Source organism: Mastigoproctus giganteus, chromosome 8 (genome assembly GCF_048544385.1).
Source record: "Mastigoproctus giganteus isolate SK-2022 chromosome 8, ASM4854438v1, whole genome shotgun sequence".
NCBI lineage: Eukaryota > Metazoa > Arthropoda > Arachnida > Uropygi > Thelyphonidae > Mastigoproctus > Mastigoproctus giganteus.
The window spans coordinates 190,243,670-190,262,140 of NC_143582.1; the positions used below are offsets into that span (position 1 = coordinate 190,243,670).

Consider the following 18,471-nt stretch of genomic DNA (forward strand, 5'->3'; position numbering starts at 1 on the left):
ATAATATACATTTCCTTTCTTGTACAATTTTTGTATATCATTACACTGGATTTTTTTTTTTTTTTAAATTTGTAACCATCCATGTATATGCAAAGCAGAATTCATATTCATTTCTTTCACAGCATGCACATTGAGCTTTCCTGTTTTTCTCCTTATTAGTCTTGGTCTTCTGCAGATGGACGAGCAACAAATGAACATTAAATTTTGTTTAAAATTGGCAAAAAGTGCCTGAGCCACATGATCTGTTGCAAGCAGCATGTGGTGACAAAGCTTTATTGCACCGTTGTGTTCTTGCATGGTTTTATCATGTTCAAGGTGAAAAGGAAACTATTAAAGATGATCCCGGGTTGGGCTGCCCCTTCTAGAATTTTTTCAGCATAATTGAGTAATAGTAATTTGATTGATAGAAGACAATTCAACATGAGCAAAAACAGTTTTTACTGAAGATTTGAGATAAATAAAATGATGTATGAAATTAGTTCTGCACAGCCTCTGACACCACAACAAAAAGAAACTGTTGCTCTGATTTGTGTTGAATTTCTGCACACTTTATTTAATGACAACTGCTTCATTATTTCCATTATTGCTAGGGTTTATATTTTTAATAACGGTTGGTGTATGATTGTGCAGTTATTATGAATAGGCTAGGGTTTAAAGTTTGTGCTTCCAGTGTGAATATTCAACAAAACAGCAGAGTTGAGAGTGGAGGTGGGAATCCAGAAATGAACATTAAATTCAAGAGGAATATTAAATTAGTTCCTCTGGAACAATAACATGTACCCACATGTTGTGCTGTTTTACCTCATAAACCCCTATCAAAAAAGGTTTGTATTCAGAAGTTGAAAGTGAAATTCTTGTCCCCCTCCCAATGCAGACGAGGATTGTACATAAAGAGTTTGTCTCTGCAGGTGTAATTGTTAATTGATACTTTTATGAACATGTTTTGCAGTGCTGAACATTCACTGCTACTGCTCTGAGAAAGTGGGAATCCAGAAATTGGTTTCTCTTGAATGATAATGTGCCCACACATAGTGCTGTCTTATCTCATCCACTCTATTCACCAAAATTATCACCACTGGATTTCTTTTTATTCCCATGGTTCTAAATAGCCATGAAAGGCTGTTGCTATGATGAAAACATTAATAATATTCCTGAAAATAAGTTCCATGGTTGCTTGAACAACCTCCACAAATGTTGACAATGTTGCATTGAGAGAGTGTACTTCGAAAGAGAAAACTGCCATTAGCTTTTAAGTACTTTCCATGATTTTTTTATAAACTCATTCCTTAAACTTTTGGGACAAGGGTTGTAAATGACTGTTGCTGCTCTAAGTGGAACAGGTTTATGGGTAGAATCTGAGGGAATTAAATACTGGGTGCCTTATTGTTTTTGATATGTGTTATTTATATTGATGAAAGTATAGCAGATTGGATGTCAGTTAGCTGATGATATGTCACCAACTTTATTGTTAATCCTCCTTGATGATTATAAATTGCTATGAGATGTAGTTTATAATCATTCACGAGGATTAACAATAATTATAAGAAGAAACATGGGCAAGCTCCTAAGCGTGCTGAGAACCCGTGCTAACCATGGTTCACCGGCGACAGTGCCTACAATGGGCACGCAAGCATCAAAACTTGACCTTGAGTGATTGGAAGAGGGTGGTCTGATCCAATAAATCACGTTTCCTGCTGCACCATGTGGATGGCCGGGTACGTGTATGTCGTTTACCTGGGGAAGTGATGGCACCTGGATGCACTGTGGGACGAAAACAATTCAGTGGTAGCGGTTTCGTGCTTTGGGCAATGTTCTGCTGGGATACCCAGGGTCTAGTCATCTGACATCTACCTAAACATTATTACTGACCAGGTATACCCTTATTATGGCAAAGGTCTTCCCCTCTGGTGGTGACATCTTTCAGCAGGATAATGCACCATGCCACACCACCCGAATTGTTTGAGACTGGTTCGCGGAACATAAGGAAGACTTCCAGGTATTGCCCTGGCCTCCAAATTCCCCAGACGTCAATCCCATTGAGCATCTGTGGTTTGTGTTGGAACAGCAACTCTGACCTGCGGGATCTCAGCCACGGACTTTACAGGAGTTAAAGGATCTGCTGGTTACATGTTGGTACCAGATACCACAAGACACATTTAGAAATCTTGTAGCATCCATGCCTCGCCGGGTACGAGCTGTTTTGGCTGCACGTGGAGAACCACCATCATATTAGGTAGGTGGTCATAACATTTTGGCTCATCGATGTATGTCTTTGCTAGCCTCGTGATTTATGTTCATGGAGCAAAAATTTGTGCCAAAATGTCTTTAACTTACTTTATGGTTATCATTTCTTCCCACTCAAATCCAGGTATAAAATGGCATCAACTTAAAAAAGTATGGATGTTTTGTTATTTGGTTTTTAGGAGCATTAGCAACTAAGGCCATATTGCTCCTGGGATATGCGGTGGTCATTCCCTGACCTTTCCGTATCCTCCGTATTTGGTGGTCATGGGCTCGAACCCCGGTCTAATCAAGAAGCGTGTGCTACACACTGCTGCTCCTGCCCACCTGGCTAAGAGGCACCTCAAAAAAAAAAAGCATGGAAAATAAATATATATCATTTCTGTATTTCAGGGGAGAAAATTAAATGATAATAATAATTATAGAAATTAAGTTATGAATTTATTTAATTAGTAAATTATAAAATAAAATAATTATTAAATTATGTGGAGTTAGGGAGACTTATCTTTTTTGTTGGTGTGGCCAGAAGGATTTAAAGTGTTTAGTTAATATGATTGTTTTAATTTTCACATTTGGGACTGTTTCTGGTTTCCCAATTTCTATAACCTTTTTGTATATATTGTAACATATATCATCATTATCATCATGTCATTTTTCAATCCACTGCAGGATGAAGGCCTCTCCAGCAACTTTCCAGTTCCTTCTGTTTTGTGCAATGGCCATCCATTTACCATCCATGGCTTCTTGAATTTCATCTGTTCATCTCCGTTGTTGTCTTCCATGTTTTCCTTTAGCTTCTCTTGGGTACCATTCTGTTATTTTCTTAGTCCATCTGTTATCATGTCTTCAAGCTATATGTCCTTTACTTGTGTTTGCTCCCTAATCCATGTGTTTCTCTTCTTATCCAACGGTCTGATTCCTAATATAATTCATTCCATTCTTTTCTGTGTAGTTTTCAGCTTCCCTTCCATTCTTTTAGTGAGTGCCAAAGTTTCACCTCCATGAGTCATTGGTTCATTATTTTATGTTTCAGACAAATTGGGATATTGCTCCTCAGTATGTGACTTTATTTCCCTAATGCTATCCATCTGAAATTTATTTTTCTCTTAACTTCCAGCCATTTATCATTGTTACAGCTTATGACTTGTCCTAGGTAAGTATATGAATCCACCTTTTCAATTTCTACTCCTTGAACAATTATATCCCTTTCTGTGGCATACATGTTCATCATTACTTTTGTTTTGGCCATATTCATCTTTTGTCCAAAGTCCTTACTAACTCTACATAACTGATTAAGGTTTTCCTCTAATTCTTCGGGATCATGGCTTATGATCACAATGTCATTTGCAAATCGTAAATGGTTTATGTACTCTCCATTCATATTGACTCCTTTCTGCGACCAGTCCAAACCTTCTGAAAGCTTTGTCAAGGGCAGCAGTAAACAACTTTGGAGATATTGTCTCCTTGTCAAACTCCTTTCTCAATTTTAAATTTGCTACTTTCTTTGTTTAGTCTAATAAAGGAGGTAGCATTCTCATATATTTTCTTCAAAATCATAATGTATGTTGTGTCTGTGCCTTGTCTTTCCAGTGTCTGACACATTGCCTTATGCCGTGTGGAGTCAAATGCCTTTTCATAAACCACAAATGCCAGGCATAATGGTATTTTATATTCATTTGCTTTCTCCATTAGCTGTGATATTACACGAAGGTGAACCATAGTTGAGAATCCTGTCCTAAAGCCAGCTTGCTCTTTCAGTTGATTCTCATCAAGTATTCTTTCTAATCTGTTAGTGATTAGTATATACATATATATATATATATATGTGTGTGTATATACAACTTCATTAATGAAGTTGTATATACACAGCCTGTAACTGCTAAATATGATTAATGTTTGTATTGATCATTTATTGTAAAGTCTACTGACCGTGGTCTTGCCGGATTATAAACAAGAACACTTAAGAAACACTAATTGGTAAAATGGTAAGAACATATTGCATCATTTTTAAATTATTTTATCCTTTCTTTTGCATGTAGTAAGCCATTTCAGCTTCATATCATCATTTTTATGAAAACAATAATATTCAATGTTCAAATAGTTTATTGGTGTATGACTACTCCAGTACTAAAGTAGTCATACACTGAATCAATCATATGAACGTTGTATTATATTGGAGTAATGTATGGTTATTGACTGTAAGTCCTCCATGACAGTATTAATGGTTTCACCACTTTTCATTCATTTGGAGAGGTGTGTGGGTTCAATTCCCATCTGTGACTGGAGGAATTTTTAAAGTTCTCTTCAGTCAAGGATGTAGTCAGTCAGGAGCGGATTAAAGTCGGTTGAGGCCCCGGGCTTAGAAGAAAATATTGGGCCCCTTAAAAAAAAGAGAGAGATGGGGAAAATAAAAATACATGTTAACCATTTTTTAAATAAATAAAAAATATTATGTACTATTAATGTTTTATTTCCAATAAAATTTCAATATAATATATGTATAATAATCACAAAAGTTTTGAACTAATATGTTCAACTAATTTGTTGGGGTTTTGCGTGGACCCTTCAGAAGTCAAGGCCTAGGGCGCGCGCCGTTAAATCTGCCTCTGTAGTTGGTTGATCTCAGGAAGAAGGATATATCCCCTCCGTGTGTTTATCCAGGTTTTTAAGCTTGCACAACTGGTACATTTGTTATATACAATGGCACAATAAGATCTAAGTTGCTGATGCACTTAAAATGTTAATCATTGGCCACGAGCCGTACATTTTACTGACCACAAGCTGTATGGCTTGTGGTCAGTAAAATGTATGTGAAGTGAGTGAAGACACAGCAGGAGCAGTGGGTTTGTGACAAAATGTGCAGTTTCTTGTTCCTTGTTTCTTCTCACCACAAACAATAATAGCCTAGATATGCTGCTTTAATAAGGCTTAGATAAAGTACATAGTTAGTCCTTAAAATGTCATTTAGCCCATTCAAGGAGTACATCTCTATAATTTGCTTATATCCATCTGTTTGGGACACTCTGAACTCAAAGACTAAATAAGTTTTTGACCTGATTCCTTTTGCAATAGATTTTATATAGCAGTAGAATTGGAGGATTTCAAAAAATTTCAACTAATTTTCAAATCCCAAAAATTAAATTAGCTCCCAATGAAATTAACTTGCCATTTTTACTTTGAAGAGAAGAGAATTTCTTAGTTTTTATCATCACAGTCAACAAATCTCAGGGTCAAACTTTCAACAAAGTTGCTGTTTTTGCTCATGGACAACTTCACATAGTATTTTCTGGGCCCAGATAATTTCTGTGCAATAATTGCAATTTTTTTTAAAAGATAATATAGTTATACATGTAAAAAATTAACAAATTGCATTTTTACCTAAGTCTGTCCCAGTGATGTCTGTCCCAGATACCTTAGCTTGCAGTGAAGGGAGCCAAAGGAAATATTTTTATAATTACAGTAGAACATCGGTTATCCGGAACGTCAGTTATCCAGAATAATTTGAAAGGTTTTTTTTTTTTTTTAATTAATTAATGGTAGTACAGCAGCTCTGGTTATAGTGGTTTGCAACTTGAATTTTGATTATAATAAGCGAAAGATCGAGTTTACTACCTGTTTATAACATATTGTACAAACAAAAAGCCCAATAAACTGAAAACTGCAAATTGTTTTTATTGTTTTATGGTTGTGATCTCTATGTGACCTTCAGAAATGTGCTGTAGAAAAATATCACAGAGACAACTGGGTATTCTCGGAAAGCATGAGTGAATTTCAGATTAGTTTAGCTCCACATTCGGTAAGAATAATATCGGCCTGAAACTGTGTGATATATTATTTTTCTCAGTTTTTTATGGTAAAATGTGAACGAAAAGAAAATGCATAGTTTTAACATTGCAACAAAAAACAAATAGAATTAGAAAAGGTGAAAATTTAGGAAATCTCTCCAAAAAGTTTAATGTGGGCACTTCAACAATTTATGACATCAAGAAAAGTTCCAGTGCTATAACAGAATTTGTGTTGATTACAGATAGTGAAGGAGGATCTAGCAGGAAAAAGACGATGTCGAAACCTGAAAATGCTGTGTTAGAGAGTGCACTTTGTTTGTGGTTTCTTCAGAAGTGAAGTTCACCTAAACTTCGCTTCTGAAGAAGCGAAATTCACCTAAATGTTGTGTGAAAAAGCTTTGGATTTTAATCGAAAATTAAGAGGTAATGAAGATTTTAAGCAAGCACAGGTTGGCTGAAAAACTTTAAACTGAGACATGGTATATATGAACTAAATATTCAAGGCTATAAACTTTCTGCAGATGAATCAGCAGCAGTATCCTTTAAAAGTAAGTTTGCTTCAGTTATGGCAAATTAAGAGAAAGAGACATTTATAATGTTGATGAGACGTGCTTATTTTGGAAAGCATTACAGAGAAAAACCCTAGCCACTAAAAGAGAAATGCCTACACCAGGTTTTAAGATTTTAAGATGAGAAAAGAGGGAGTTACAATTGCTATTGTGCAAATGCCACTGGGATGCACTGATTGTCTGTGCTCGTTATCAGTAAGTCGTTAAAAACCAAGAGCATTTAAAAAATCTTTCTAATTTTCCTGTTTTGTATAAAAATGCCTGGATGGATGTTTCTGTTTTCCAAGATTGGTTTATATATTTTTTTTAAAATTTAATTAATCTTATTTAATTTAATCGTAAGGTAAGATTAAATTTATTTAATCTTACCTTATGATTAAATAAGTTAATATCTATATTAATTTATTTAATCTTACCAGAAGAATTATCTGTAAAATTTTCTGGGTTCAATTATCTGGAAAATTTGGCTATCCGGAAGAGGTCTGACAACAGTTATTCCGGATAACTGGTGCTCTACTGTACTTCACTATTAATCTTTACTTCTTCTCTGAAACACCTTTGGATAAATATTTACTACAGGTATTCTAGTATCTATATATTTATATGAAAATGGCTTTGAAAATGAAAGGAAGTGAAAGTTGCCCTTATTAGCCTGAGTTATCCAATATGGGCTTCGAAAAGGCAAAATTGTCTGGAATTCAGTTAACTTCATCCAAAAGTTGATGAAAGTGAATTAAGTGATAAATAGATGTAGAGGATAACATTTCATAAAAAATAAGGTTTTTTTTTTTTTTTTCTGGTTCTATTTTTGGCAATAATTTTACTCCAATGTTTGATGATCAAGTCAAAATATGAACACATTAATATTTAAAACTTTCATTTTTATAATTTTTCAGAATTACAAAAAAAAAATTCACTCCACAGTCCTGGCTGGTAATGGAAACTCGCTTATCATAAAGTGATATCCATTCAATTTCTGCTCCCCAGATGCAAAATACTACATTTAGTAGAGCTAAACCTTAACTGCTGTTTTTAAGCAGCATGTCACCATGTTTTAATGACCATTAAAAGCATAGTTTTTCTGGTTAAACACAGCCATGCATTTCCAGTTATGCAATATTATCATCAAGGAAAGGCATGTGGAATTCCTGCAACATTTCCAGATGCATTCCACCTGTTCACAATACTGTGGAAAAATTATGGAAAAGTAGCATCCCACTGACTGTTCCACAACATTACTTGAATTTACATTGGTTGTTCATCAGTCCAGCATCTCAAATTATGTCTGCTAACATGACTATTCAAATAAAACAAACCATTGTCACTGAACAGTGACAATGAAGTCTTGTTCGAAGAAATCTTGTACTGATGGAATTTGTTACTCCTAATAATATGATGGAACTACTGTAATTGATTCCACATTGTTGCAACAGCTTCATTATGTACTTCTTTGGACTCACTGCAATGTCTAAGATCATTAGTAGCACGGCATTATTTTCTCCTCTGGTGCACAACTTTTGGGACACCCTGCATGATAGCAACATTGTTTCTTACATCCTACTGTTATATGACTTTTTCATAGTACTTAAACAGATTGAAAGGGCAGCACCTCTCCTGTCACTATAAATGTCTTTCATTAAAAATACCCTTTCATTAATATCACTATAAATATCAGTTTCCATTTCATTTTTCACTGAAGAATCATAGTACTTAGTCAACTTCACTCTTTTTAAAAGCAAAGTTTATTGCACTTCATAGATTCTTTTAAAATGGGGAGGCAGCTTGTTCTAAAATTGCCCTCAAATTTTCTTTGATGAAATCTCTAAGATAATCAGTATGAAATACTGTACATGTTTGCAATCTATTCCAGTTGTTTCCTTTCATTAATCTGTTTTTCAATTTGAACTAGCAGTTTACATAACAATGGATATTAGTATTAGTAGTGGTAAATTATGCAAGAAAGCAAGCTTATACAGCATCAGCAAAAAAAAAAAAAAAAAAAAATTCACCTGTCTATCACCTCTAACAGTTTAATCTAGTTCTTCAAGGAAGAACTAGATAAACTGTTAGATTTATTCAAACGACACACCTCTACTAGGGGAGTTTATCTACTAGATAAACTGTTAGATTTATTCAAACTACACACCTCTACTAGGGGAGTTCAAAAAAAGATTTGTGTTCACCCTGAAGTAGTTGTGATAGAAGGTTGAAACAAACACCACATATTACACTTTTTGAACATAGTCACCACACAAAATGATACATTTTCTGCCACTTTTCTATACACTTCTTCAGGCCAGTTTTCTAGAAGTGCTCTGTCTGTCCTTCAAACCATGACTTGGCAGCAGAAATCACCTAATCATCAGCGGCAAAGGGTATTCCACGAAGAAAGGACTTCGGGGCAGGAAAGAGAAAGAAACCTGGGGGTGCAAGGTCGAGGGAATAAGCAGGGTGTGGCGATATTTCAAACCCACATTTGTGGGAACACCTCACTGCAGTGTGCAAGGAATGTGCAGGGGCATTATTGTGAAGTAGGCACACAGCTTTTCCCATCTTTTTTCTTTTATAGCAGCACATAGCTTTATAAGGTTGGAATAATACTTGGCCATCACAGTACAGCCCTTTTGAAGGTAATCTGTTAGTATTACACCATGCTGATCCCAAAAACCTGACAGCATTACCATGCCAGCACCTGGTTGCACCTTTGCCTTTTTGTGGGGGTGGAAGGTTATTTTGCATGCTTCCATTGTTTTGACATTTGTTAGTTTCAGGATCATAGTGATGGATCTGAGTTTCATCCATGGTGACTAGCCATGAAAAAAATTCCTTGCTTTTCCTGGCACATCAACATTTCACATGCACATTGTGCCTTTTCCTTCTTCTGATAAGGGGGGGGGGTCAGAAGGCTGGGAACCCATCGTAGTACACACTACTTATATGCAACTGTTGATGGATGATGTTCTCCACAGACTCTACACTAATTTGGAGCTCTGCAGCTAGTTCTTTGATGCTAATATGGCGATCTCCAAGGGTTAATGCCTCAATTTTTTCAACACTCTTCTGTTCAAAGTTCAAAGATCAAACTTCAATTGCTGGGTATCCTGGAATTTATTCATCATGCACTGAGGTTCTTCCACATTTGAATTGTTTACACCAATGTGCACCAACACTGAAACCTGCGCAGTCTTCTCCATAACAGTAACCATTTCTTAATGGATTGTTTAGGGTGTTTTCCTTTGCAGAAAGAGGAACTTAATCACTGATCTATATTCAACTTTATCCATTGTGACACTTCACTTAATTCAATGCTGCAAAGAAAATAATGAATTGTGATTTCAACCAAATTTTGTGTAGTTGCTATAGAGATTTCAAGGTAACGAACAAAAAAAAAAAAAAAATGTCCTATCACAACTTCCGAGTGAATACAAATCTTTTTTGAACTCTTCTTCCCCCCATACTACAGATAGGAGTTTGTTCCAATGATCAACCATCCACTGGCTGAAGGTAAAATTCCACACATCCAACCTGCAACCATCCTTCCTCAATTTTAGTTTATACCCCTCATGTGTAGTCTTTTTTTTTTTTTTTTTTTTTTTATGAAAACCCGAAAGGTATCAAAACCTATAGTACTTAGTACCGTGCATGGGTTGAAGGAGAAGTATGGGGGGGGGATGCCGGAAACTTTGCTCTAGAGACTAAACATGGGTTTCGCCACTTCAAGCCTCCAATAAGCAAAGTGGTGGTATTTCACCGGTTGATGAAAGTCATCTACCACCTACTGCACAAGAGGAAGTATTTGAGCAGTAGTGAGCTTACTCAGTCAGATCTCGTCACAGGTGCCTAATCTACAAATGCTGAAATTTTCAAAACTGAAGCCTTTCTATTAAGAGCTCCCATTCCAACCGATTCATGTCCTTCCTAAATCAAGGCACCTAGACCTGTATGCAGTACTCAACAAGTTGCCTAAACATTGTCTTATACAATGGGATAATCATCTCCTTTCCCTGCTTGCAAAATTCTTGTATATCATCAAAACCCCATGATCTATTCTAGCAGCCTGTCTGCACTCCTCAGAGAACTTCATATCTGACTGCACAATTACCCCCAGGTCTTTTTCATTCTCCATTGCCCTGGAGTCTTGGATTATTGCTCCCCATATGAAGTACCTAGCATTTTTCAATATTAAACTTCAATTTTCACTTCTTAGCCCATCTACCTAATTTGTTTAAACCTTGTTACAGTAGCATGTTATAAACTACCTTGATTAACTGCCCTGCCAACCTTTATCATGTGCAGACTTAGACATTAAGCCTGATATGCCTTCATCAGTATCGTTAATAAATATAGAAAAAAACAATGGGCATAGCACTGAACACTGAGAGACTCCACTGATAACAGAACCTTTCCCACATTCCCTCATTAATGCCACACTGCTCTAATTTGTATAACAATATTTCATGTGAAACAGTATCAGGAAATTTTCTGAAATCTAAGTATATGATGTCAAACTATTTTTTGCATCCAGTTCCTTTGTTACTATGTCATAGTATCCAATCAGATTGGTGGGACAAAGTTGCAGCTTAACAAATACATGCTGTGACTGCAGTATAACTGCATTCTATCTAGGTGATGCTGCATTCATTAATCAATGACTCCATTATTTTCCCTGTAAGAGAAATCAAGATGATAGGTTTGTAATTACTCATGTCTCCCTTTCATCTCCTTTGTGAAATGGGGATAAATATTCACATCTCCAGTCTATAGAGCCCTCTCCTGAACCCATGGATGCTCCATAATCATGACTAAAGGTTTGCTGCCTCCTTTAATATAAAGGATAGATCTCATCCAACCCAAAGTGCCTTTTTTACATTTAGCTTCAACAGTTTCTTCTCCGCTTCCTTTTAGTTATCACAAAATCATTCAGCTCTCCCGGAATTTGATTCACTTCTGGTGTCCCTATTCCTAAAAAAATTTCTAATATGTGTGAATATAGATACAAAATACCCATTCAGTTTGTCCGCAACCTGAGCAGCATCACCGACAGTTAATGCACTCATATATAGTGGACCAATGTGATTCAACCCCTTCCTTCTGCTGTTTATGTAAGTAAAGAAAGCTTTGCTGCTTTTCTTTGCAAAGCACCAGAGAATTCTCATAATCTGCCTTAACTTGCCTAACCTCCTTTATGACTTGATTCAGACTAATTTATATTTACCATAGGCATTTGTATCGCCTGATAATTTATATGTTCTCGTGCATTTTTCTTTCTCTGCCATGAATCTCATCAGTTCATATGACATCCATTTAGGTCTATGCCTTGAAGTGCATCTTTTAGTTGATATAAAAAGCTTAGTAGCATTCTATAATAACATTCTTGAATGCTTCCCATTTAGAATTTTAAAAACTGTGAGACAGCTGTAGTCACCTTTACGAAAGCAAAAGCCCTTTTCTTTCCTTTGACAGTACTCTTTAGTCTTTAAGTAAATCCCACATTAATACATTGTGATCAATCCCACCTAGAGGATCCTTTATCTGCAGATTCTTAATATATGATGGGTCACTGCTGATAATCAGATTGCTTTTTCTTGTTGCTTCTCTAACATGCTGATATAAGAAACAGTCATCCAATAAATCCACAAAAGTCTTGCTACTCTGTGAGTAACCATCCCAAAAGGTCCTGTCCATGTCTGGAAATTTAATGTCATTATAAGACATTCTGATTTACTGGCCTACTCTGTATGTCTGTACAGTTGTTTGTTACGTTCATCACAGTCATTAGGCCTATAACACACTTACCTTCATTTTTGTTTTCCTGGTGCTTATGTCACACCAAACTGACTCAACATTTCACTGACCACTCTTCTCTGCTGGATGCACTGCTTTAGATTTTATGTGCATATTAACTGAGTGTGTTAACCTTCCTTCCCCTTCTTGTCCTTTCTCATGTATTCCTGTTGTTCAAATGTTGTATTCCTGATATTCAAATTCTGAATCACTTATATCTGAGCGACACCATGTCTATACTATCTGTACAATGTATGCATGTGATGATTTTATCATTACTTCAAATTTATCAAATTTATTTACTATGCTCCTAGGATTAGTATACATGAAAGTATTCCTGCAACTGATTTAACTCTTAATAACCCTAACCCAGCACTTATATTTGCTTGTTCTCTGAGGACCCCAAGCAGGTCTTGAAATCCCCGACAACAAGCTTTCCAGGCTGCTGCATGTTCTAATAGCAGTACAATAAAGAGGGAGGGGAATGAGAGTTATCCACATGCGGGCGAAGAGTTTATGGCTCCAACAAACCAATAAGTTTTTCTTAAATTTTTGCCTTTTTATTGACATAATTGGCATATTAATTTATTTTCTAGAAGTAGTTTTGTAGTCCTAGTTATGCTACATAGTTTATTTTGAATTTAGATAGAGATTTTGCAGGTTACTACTTAGTATCTGTAGAACCTTTACCATTCGAAACTTGCCACCATTGTTGTAGTATATTAGATCGATACAGAATAGGGTAACGTATATCTTGAACTTGATAGCGTAAGTTACAACGTAAAACTAGATAGTGTAATACGTAGCACTGTATTAGGAATCTGTTAGCTTAGTATAGTATTGTCAGTCAATCAGTTAAATTTATAAATCTTATTAATTTTCTTTTTTAATTAAATTTTATTTAAATGGAAATCATCCCCAGACTAGAGCTGAAAAGCAACTTGCACAAAGTAGCAGGAGGGCTGTGGCTTGGGGGAAAACCAAAGAAAACTATTCTCTAGTGCATCACAGTCTAAAAAAATGTGAAATGTTTGCTGGCCTTTCTGGAACAGGACATGATCTAGCCAAGGAGGATGTCTTTGTGTGTGTTGTACTAAGTGCAAAAGTGTCAAGAAATTAAGTGCCAACTCGGCATTCTGATGGGCTTCTGTGAGGGTTTGAAGAGCCACAGAAATGGGAAATATATTGTGGAAATGTAACGGGAAACAAATAAATGTATCTCCATTTCACAAAGGGTGACACAAATAATTACTGACCTGTTAGTTTAACTTCTGTTCTGGGGAAATAATGGAGTCACTGGTTAAAGAAGCATTGCAGAATCATCTAGACAAGACTGCAGTAATAATTCAGACACAGCATGGGTTTGTTAAGGGGAAGTTTTAATTGGATTCTATGATGTGTTACAAAGGAACTGGAAGCAAAAAATAATTTTGATATCCTATACTTGGATTTCAGGAAAGCTTTTGATACTGTTGCACATGGAAGACTACTATACAAATTGGAGCAGTGTGGCATTAAGGGCAAGTTACAATATTGTATAAAAGGATAGTTGAGGTGGAGAAGACAGGGGTTGGTAATCAATGGACACTTCTCGTCATGGAGTAATGTTATTAGTGGAGTCCCCAGAGTTTGGTGGTGTTTTTTATATTTATCAATGATATTGATGAAGGTATATCAGGCTTAATGTCCAAGTTTGCAGATACAAAAGTTGGCAGGGTTGTTAATGACAGTAATGACAGTGTGCTACTGCAACAGGCTCTAGAAAAGTTAGGCAGATGGGCTGAGAAGTGGCAACTGAAGTTTAACATTGACAAATGCAAAGTACTACATATGGATAGCAGTAACCCCAGAGAAATGTACCAACTGTGTGGTAGTGGAGAATAAAAAAAGACCTCGGGTAATTGTGCAGTCAGATGTGAAGTTTTCTGAGCAATACAGACAGGCTGCCAGAGCAGGTAATGGGGTCTTGTCGATGATATACAGAAATTTTGCTAGCAGGGATAAGGAGGTGATTATCCTCTTATATAAGGCAATGGTCAGGCCACACCTTGAGTACTGCATACAGGTCTGGAGGCCTCATTTTAAGAAGTATGTAGAGTTGCTAGAACGACTACAGAGAAGGGCAACAAGGCTGATAAGTGGAACAAGGTAGTGCTCTTACGAAGAAAGGCTGAAGTTCTGCAAATTAGTGTCTGGAGACTAGGCACCTGTCAGGTGATCTGATTGAGGTGTATAATGCTTTGAATGGATTGAGCAGGCTCAATACTGATGGAATTCTTCCACTTGCTCAGATTACAAATGTGAGGGGACATAAACTCAAATTGAGGAAAGGCAGTTGTGGAATAGATGTGCGGAAGTAGATAAACTTTTGGAGCAATGTATGGGTGAAATGGGAATGTGTTTTTTTTTTTTTTTTTGTTGTTGTTGCTGTATAAGCTTGCTTTCTCGCATCATATGCCTCTGCTAATGCTAATCACTTTCACCTCTGCAGCCTGAAGGTGAAAGTGATTATTGTACTGATATTAGACTAATATTGCATAAGCTAATATATTAACAGTAGTCTGCATGTTCTCTCAACCCTAGCAGTTTTCTAACCCACTTAACATGCTTTGATATCACAGCAGATATTCTTGCATCCCTTACAGGGATGTGATTTAAGTGTATCCACCTTTGCAGAAACATCTCTGTTGTTAACAAGCACAGGCCACACTCTGAAAAATTCTATACCACAAGCCTTGCACAGCCTCTCCAGGGCTAAATTGATTGGCACGTGTCTCGTGTACTTTCTTCTATCGTGTCTGGTAGGATTGTAGACAATTTCAAGTCAGTCCTAATTTGCAACTTTTTCTCAACATTACTGTGTACTTGTTAATTAAATCCTTTCATGATATCATTAGTGCCAATGTGTATAACAGTTTCACATTTTGTGTTCTTAAAAGATGATAGCTGCTCTACATCGTCATGTGTTTTAGCCCCTAGTAGACCTACCCTGGTCCTATTCACCTGTCTGTTTTGCATAGTATATTTCCCTCTTCCCTGACAATCGAGTTACCAATCATAGCTACTTCCTCTGGGACCAAGGATCTCTTCTGTGGCTGATGTTTTTGTGTTGTCTGATGATGGAGCATGGGCTCAAACATTGGGCTGGACGGCACTCAGCCACCCAGCCCAAAAAAAAAAAAAACCCAGTATATCGGAGGAGTATAATAAATATTATATAGTCATAATTAAACTGAATGGTTAAGTTTAGAGAATGTAAAACTATAGAGTTTTATTAAGTGTTCTATAAAGTTATAACCTTAGTAATTAATTGATAAGATGACTATATTTACTTTTCACTTTTAGTTAATCACAGAAAAAAAAAAATTCAATTAATTTTAAGAAAAAAATAAAATGCACCTAAAATGTAACACACTGCATACATTAACTAAATTGTAATAGAAGTGTGTTATCGGATGTTTAGAAATTTGCTTAATATGTAAAAGGTCATTCAGTTGATATCACGTTTTCAGCATGTGTTTTAAAATTTTCAAGATCAATCATAGCCCTCCTTCTCCCCCACACACACACACACACACACACATGCAAATTGGCGTTAATGAAATTGTTTTCACATTAATCAGCAAGAAAATTGTGGATTGTTACCAAATTTCCAATATACATTCTGTTGGTCCCTGGATGATTCTAAGTAAGGAGCCTCTTTTTGAATAAAAGCTACATTTCTCACATCCTGAATAGCCTTTCCCTTTTTGAGAATATTTTTAATACTCAGACTCCAGATCAGTGAATGTTTTTTTTATAAAACATTTTGGAGGGATCACAAGAACAAACTTTAATTACTCTGAGTTTCTGTATGGGAATGCATTTGGTATTAATAAGATCATTACATGCACTCAAAAGTCCAAAATTTGTTGCATTTTTAAAGGGACCATAGGATTGATTAACTTCCCTAGCCTCGCAAATAACTTCCATCGTGTTATCTGGAGTTAAACTTTTTTTGTGTGCAAAGCCTTGGTCACAACTTAGGAAGCTGTGGCCTTTGAGGACAAACTTGTGTTGCACTTCTTGAAACAGCCCCATAAGAAAAATAATAATTCTATTTTTATTCTCCCCACAGCAGTAATCAGCCCAGATCATCAAATTTTCCCGATGTATCTTTTCTTCATTAAGAAATTAAAAATGCACGAGGCAATTTCACAGCTGCCCTTGTAAGCCATACCAAACATTCATGAAAGGTACATCATTGTCAGTTAGATGAATACCAAAATTGTGGCAGTTTAGTTGTCTGTGGTAGTACATATTCAAATAAATTTATTGAAATAATTGAATATGGACATCCAGATAGCTTTGAATCATGGAGGTCTTTCTGCATTTCACGTAATGCTTTTCTGCACTTGCAGTGATGCACATCCAGCTGAACTTTAGCTTTTTTTTTGATTCAGCATTATTAGCTACAACTTTAGCAAGTCACAAGTTACACAGGTGTCAATGGTGAAACGACAAGTCAGGAAAATCCATTTTGAACACAGCTCAGTAAAAGTTTTCATTGACAATACTATCTGGATTATCTTTTTTAAAAGCTTTAGATAACCTAGAAACACTCAAGTCTGAACTTAAGTAAGATTTGTTTGTCTTTGCTCTACCATAGCGACTTTGTTCTTTGGGCAAAGAATTTGTGAGCTATTATGGATCAAAAATTCTTTGCCCAATTGAATTATGGTCATCAATGGTAAACGTTCAGTTTCTATGATTTTTGCCTCTTTTGTCTTTGTATGGGGATATTCTCTTCTTTTTCTTTCTTGGCGTGTTTGAAGAAATTTATGCTTTAAATCTAGTGTTTCTTGGAAATTTTTCTTACATGTCTCTCTAATTTTCCAATCAAAACAAGGTAAGCAGTAGCTTATGGTACACTTACATCTACTGTCACAGGGGTTGTAATATTTTCTAAGTCATCTTCTTTTAATATTATCAATAATCCTAAAATGTATGTTCCTTGGGCATTTTCAGAATTCATGTTGTGACAATCCTTGAACAATTTTATCCTCCATTCATGTGAGAAACATTTGCATTCTTTTTGCATTTGCATGAGACCTGAAAGAAAGAAAGAACAAAAGAGATAAAAAATTTTGTTTTCAGTTGGCAAAATTACTCCTTTGCAAAGAAAGCAATATCTATAATAAAAATAGAAAAAAGATTACAGTGAAATCTAATAAAAATAGTTTTTAAATGAAATTTTAAACAAAATAGTTTTAACTAACCTCCAATGGGAAACTCGAAGAATCAAAACTATTTCCTTGTGTTTTCTTTTAACTTATGAGCCTTGCTTCTGTCTCCACTGAGCCTTGCTTCTGTTCTGAACTATTTTCCATATTTTATTTATCCATTTTACAAGTGGTAAACTACGTGTTGAACTGTAACTGTAAACAGTTCAACACTGCTACTAAAATCACATGGCACATAGGAACACTTGGAAGGAACAGCTGCTTTGGACATACATCATCCTGCCACCTTTGACTTCCAGTAAAATTCAAATTATTGGCATGAGGCATATAGAACTATTCTAAGGCAGAAACTGATTTTAGCAAAATTTGGAACTTCAGCTTTTTGTAAAATGTATATTTTCACATGAACTATTTTTGCTGTTGTGTGTATACTTTACTTTTGATTTTAATAGCTATTAACATTGTATTTAGTATTTGTATACAGATCATGTATCATGGAAATCTAATTTTTCAGCTTTACTGTTTTTAGGTGATTAATTATAATTTTTCTTTTCCCCGATCCTTAGGCTTATCATCCACTGTGCCTTGAAGATTTCAAGAAGGTAAGAATTTTAATCCCACAAAGCATAATTTGATAACCATTAATTATTATTTTCATTATTGATACTAGATTGGTATAGTTGATGGTATTGCAGCATTCTGTTTTTTTTTTTTTTTTTTTCTTTTTCTTATTTAAAAGCACAAAATTTTCATATAAAAATTTGGTATGGTCAACCAGATGCATATTCAATAGTGTAGTCAAACTTTTTCTGATATACTGTGAACTGAATAGCAGTGTATTCCTTCAGAGTTATTAAGAGATTTTGCATA

The 18,471-nt window shown here is 35.6% G+C and overlaps 1 protein-coding gene across 1 annotated transcript in view; it reads left to right on the plus strand.

Moving 5' to 3' along the window:
• Nucleotides 1-18,471, plus strand: part of LOC150082099 (uncharacterized) — a 365,646-nt gene that overhangs the window by 342,802 nt on the left and 4,373 nt on the right. Inside the window, exon 21 of the mRNA XM_090379102.1 lies at nucleotides 18,168-18,203. Within this exon, the coding sequence (XP_090235228.1) occupies nucleotides 18,168-18,203 (36 nt within the window). The remainder of the gene's footprint in view (nucleotides 1-18,167; nucleotides 18,204-18,471) is intronic.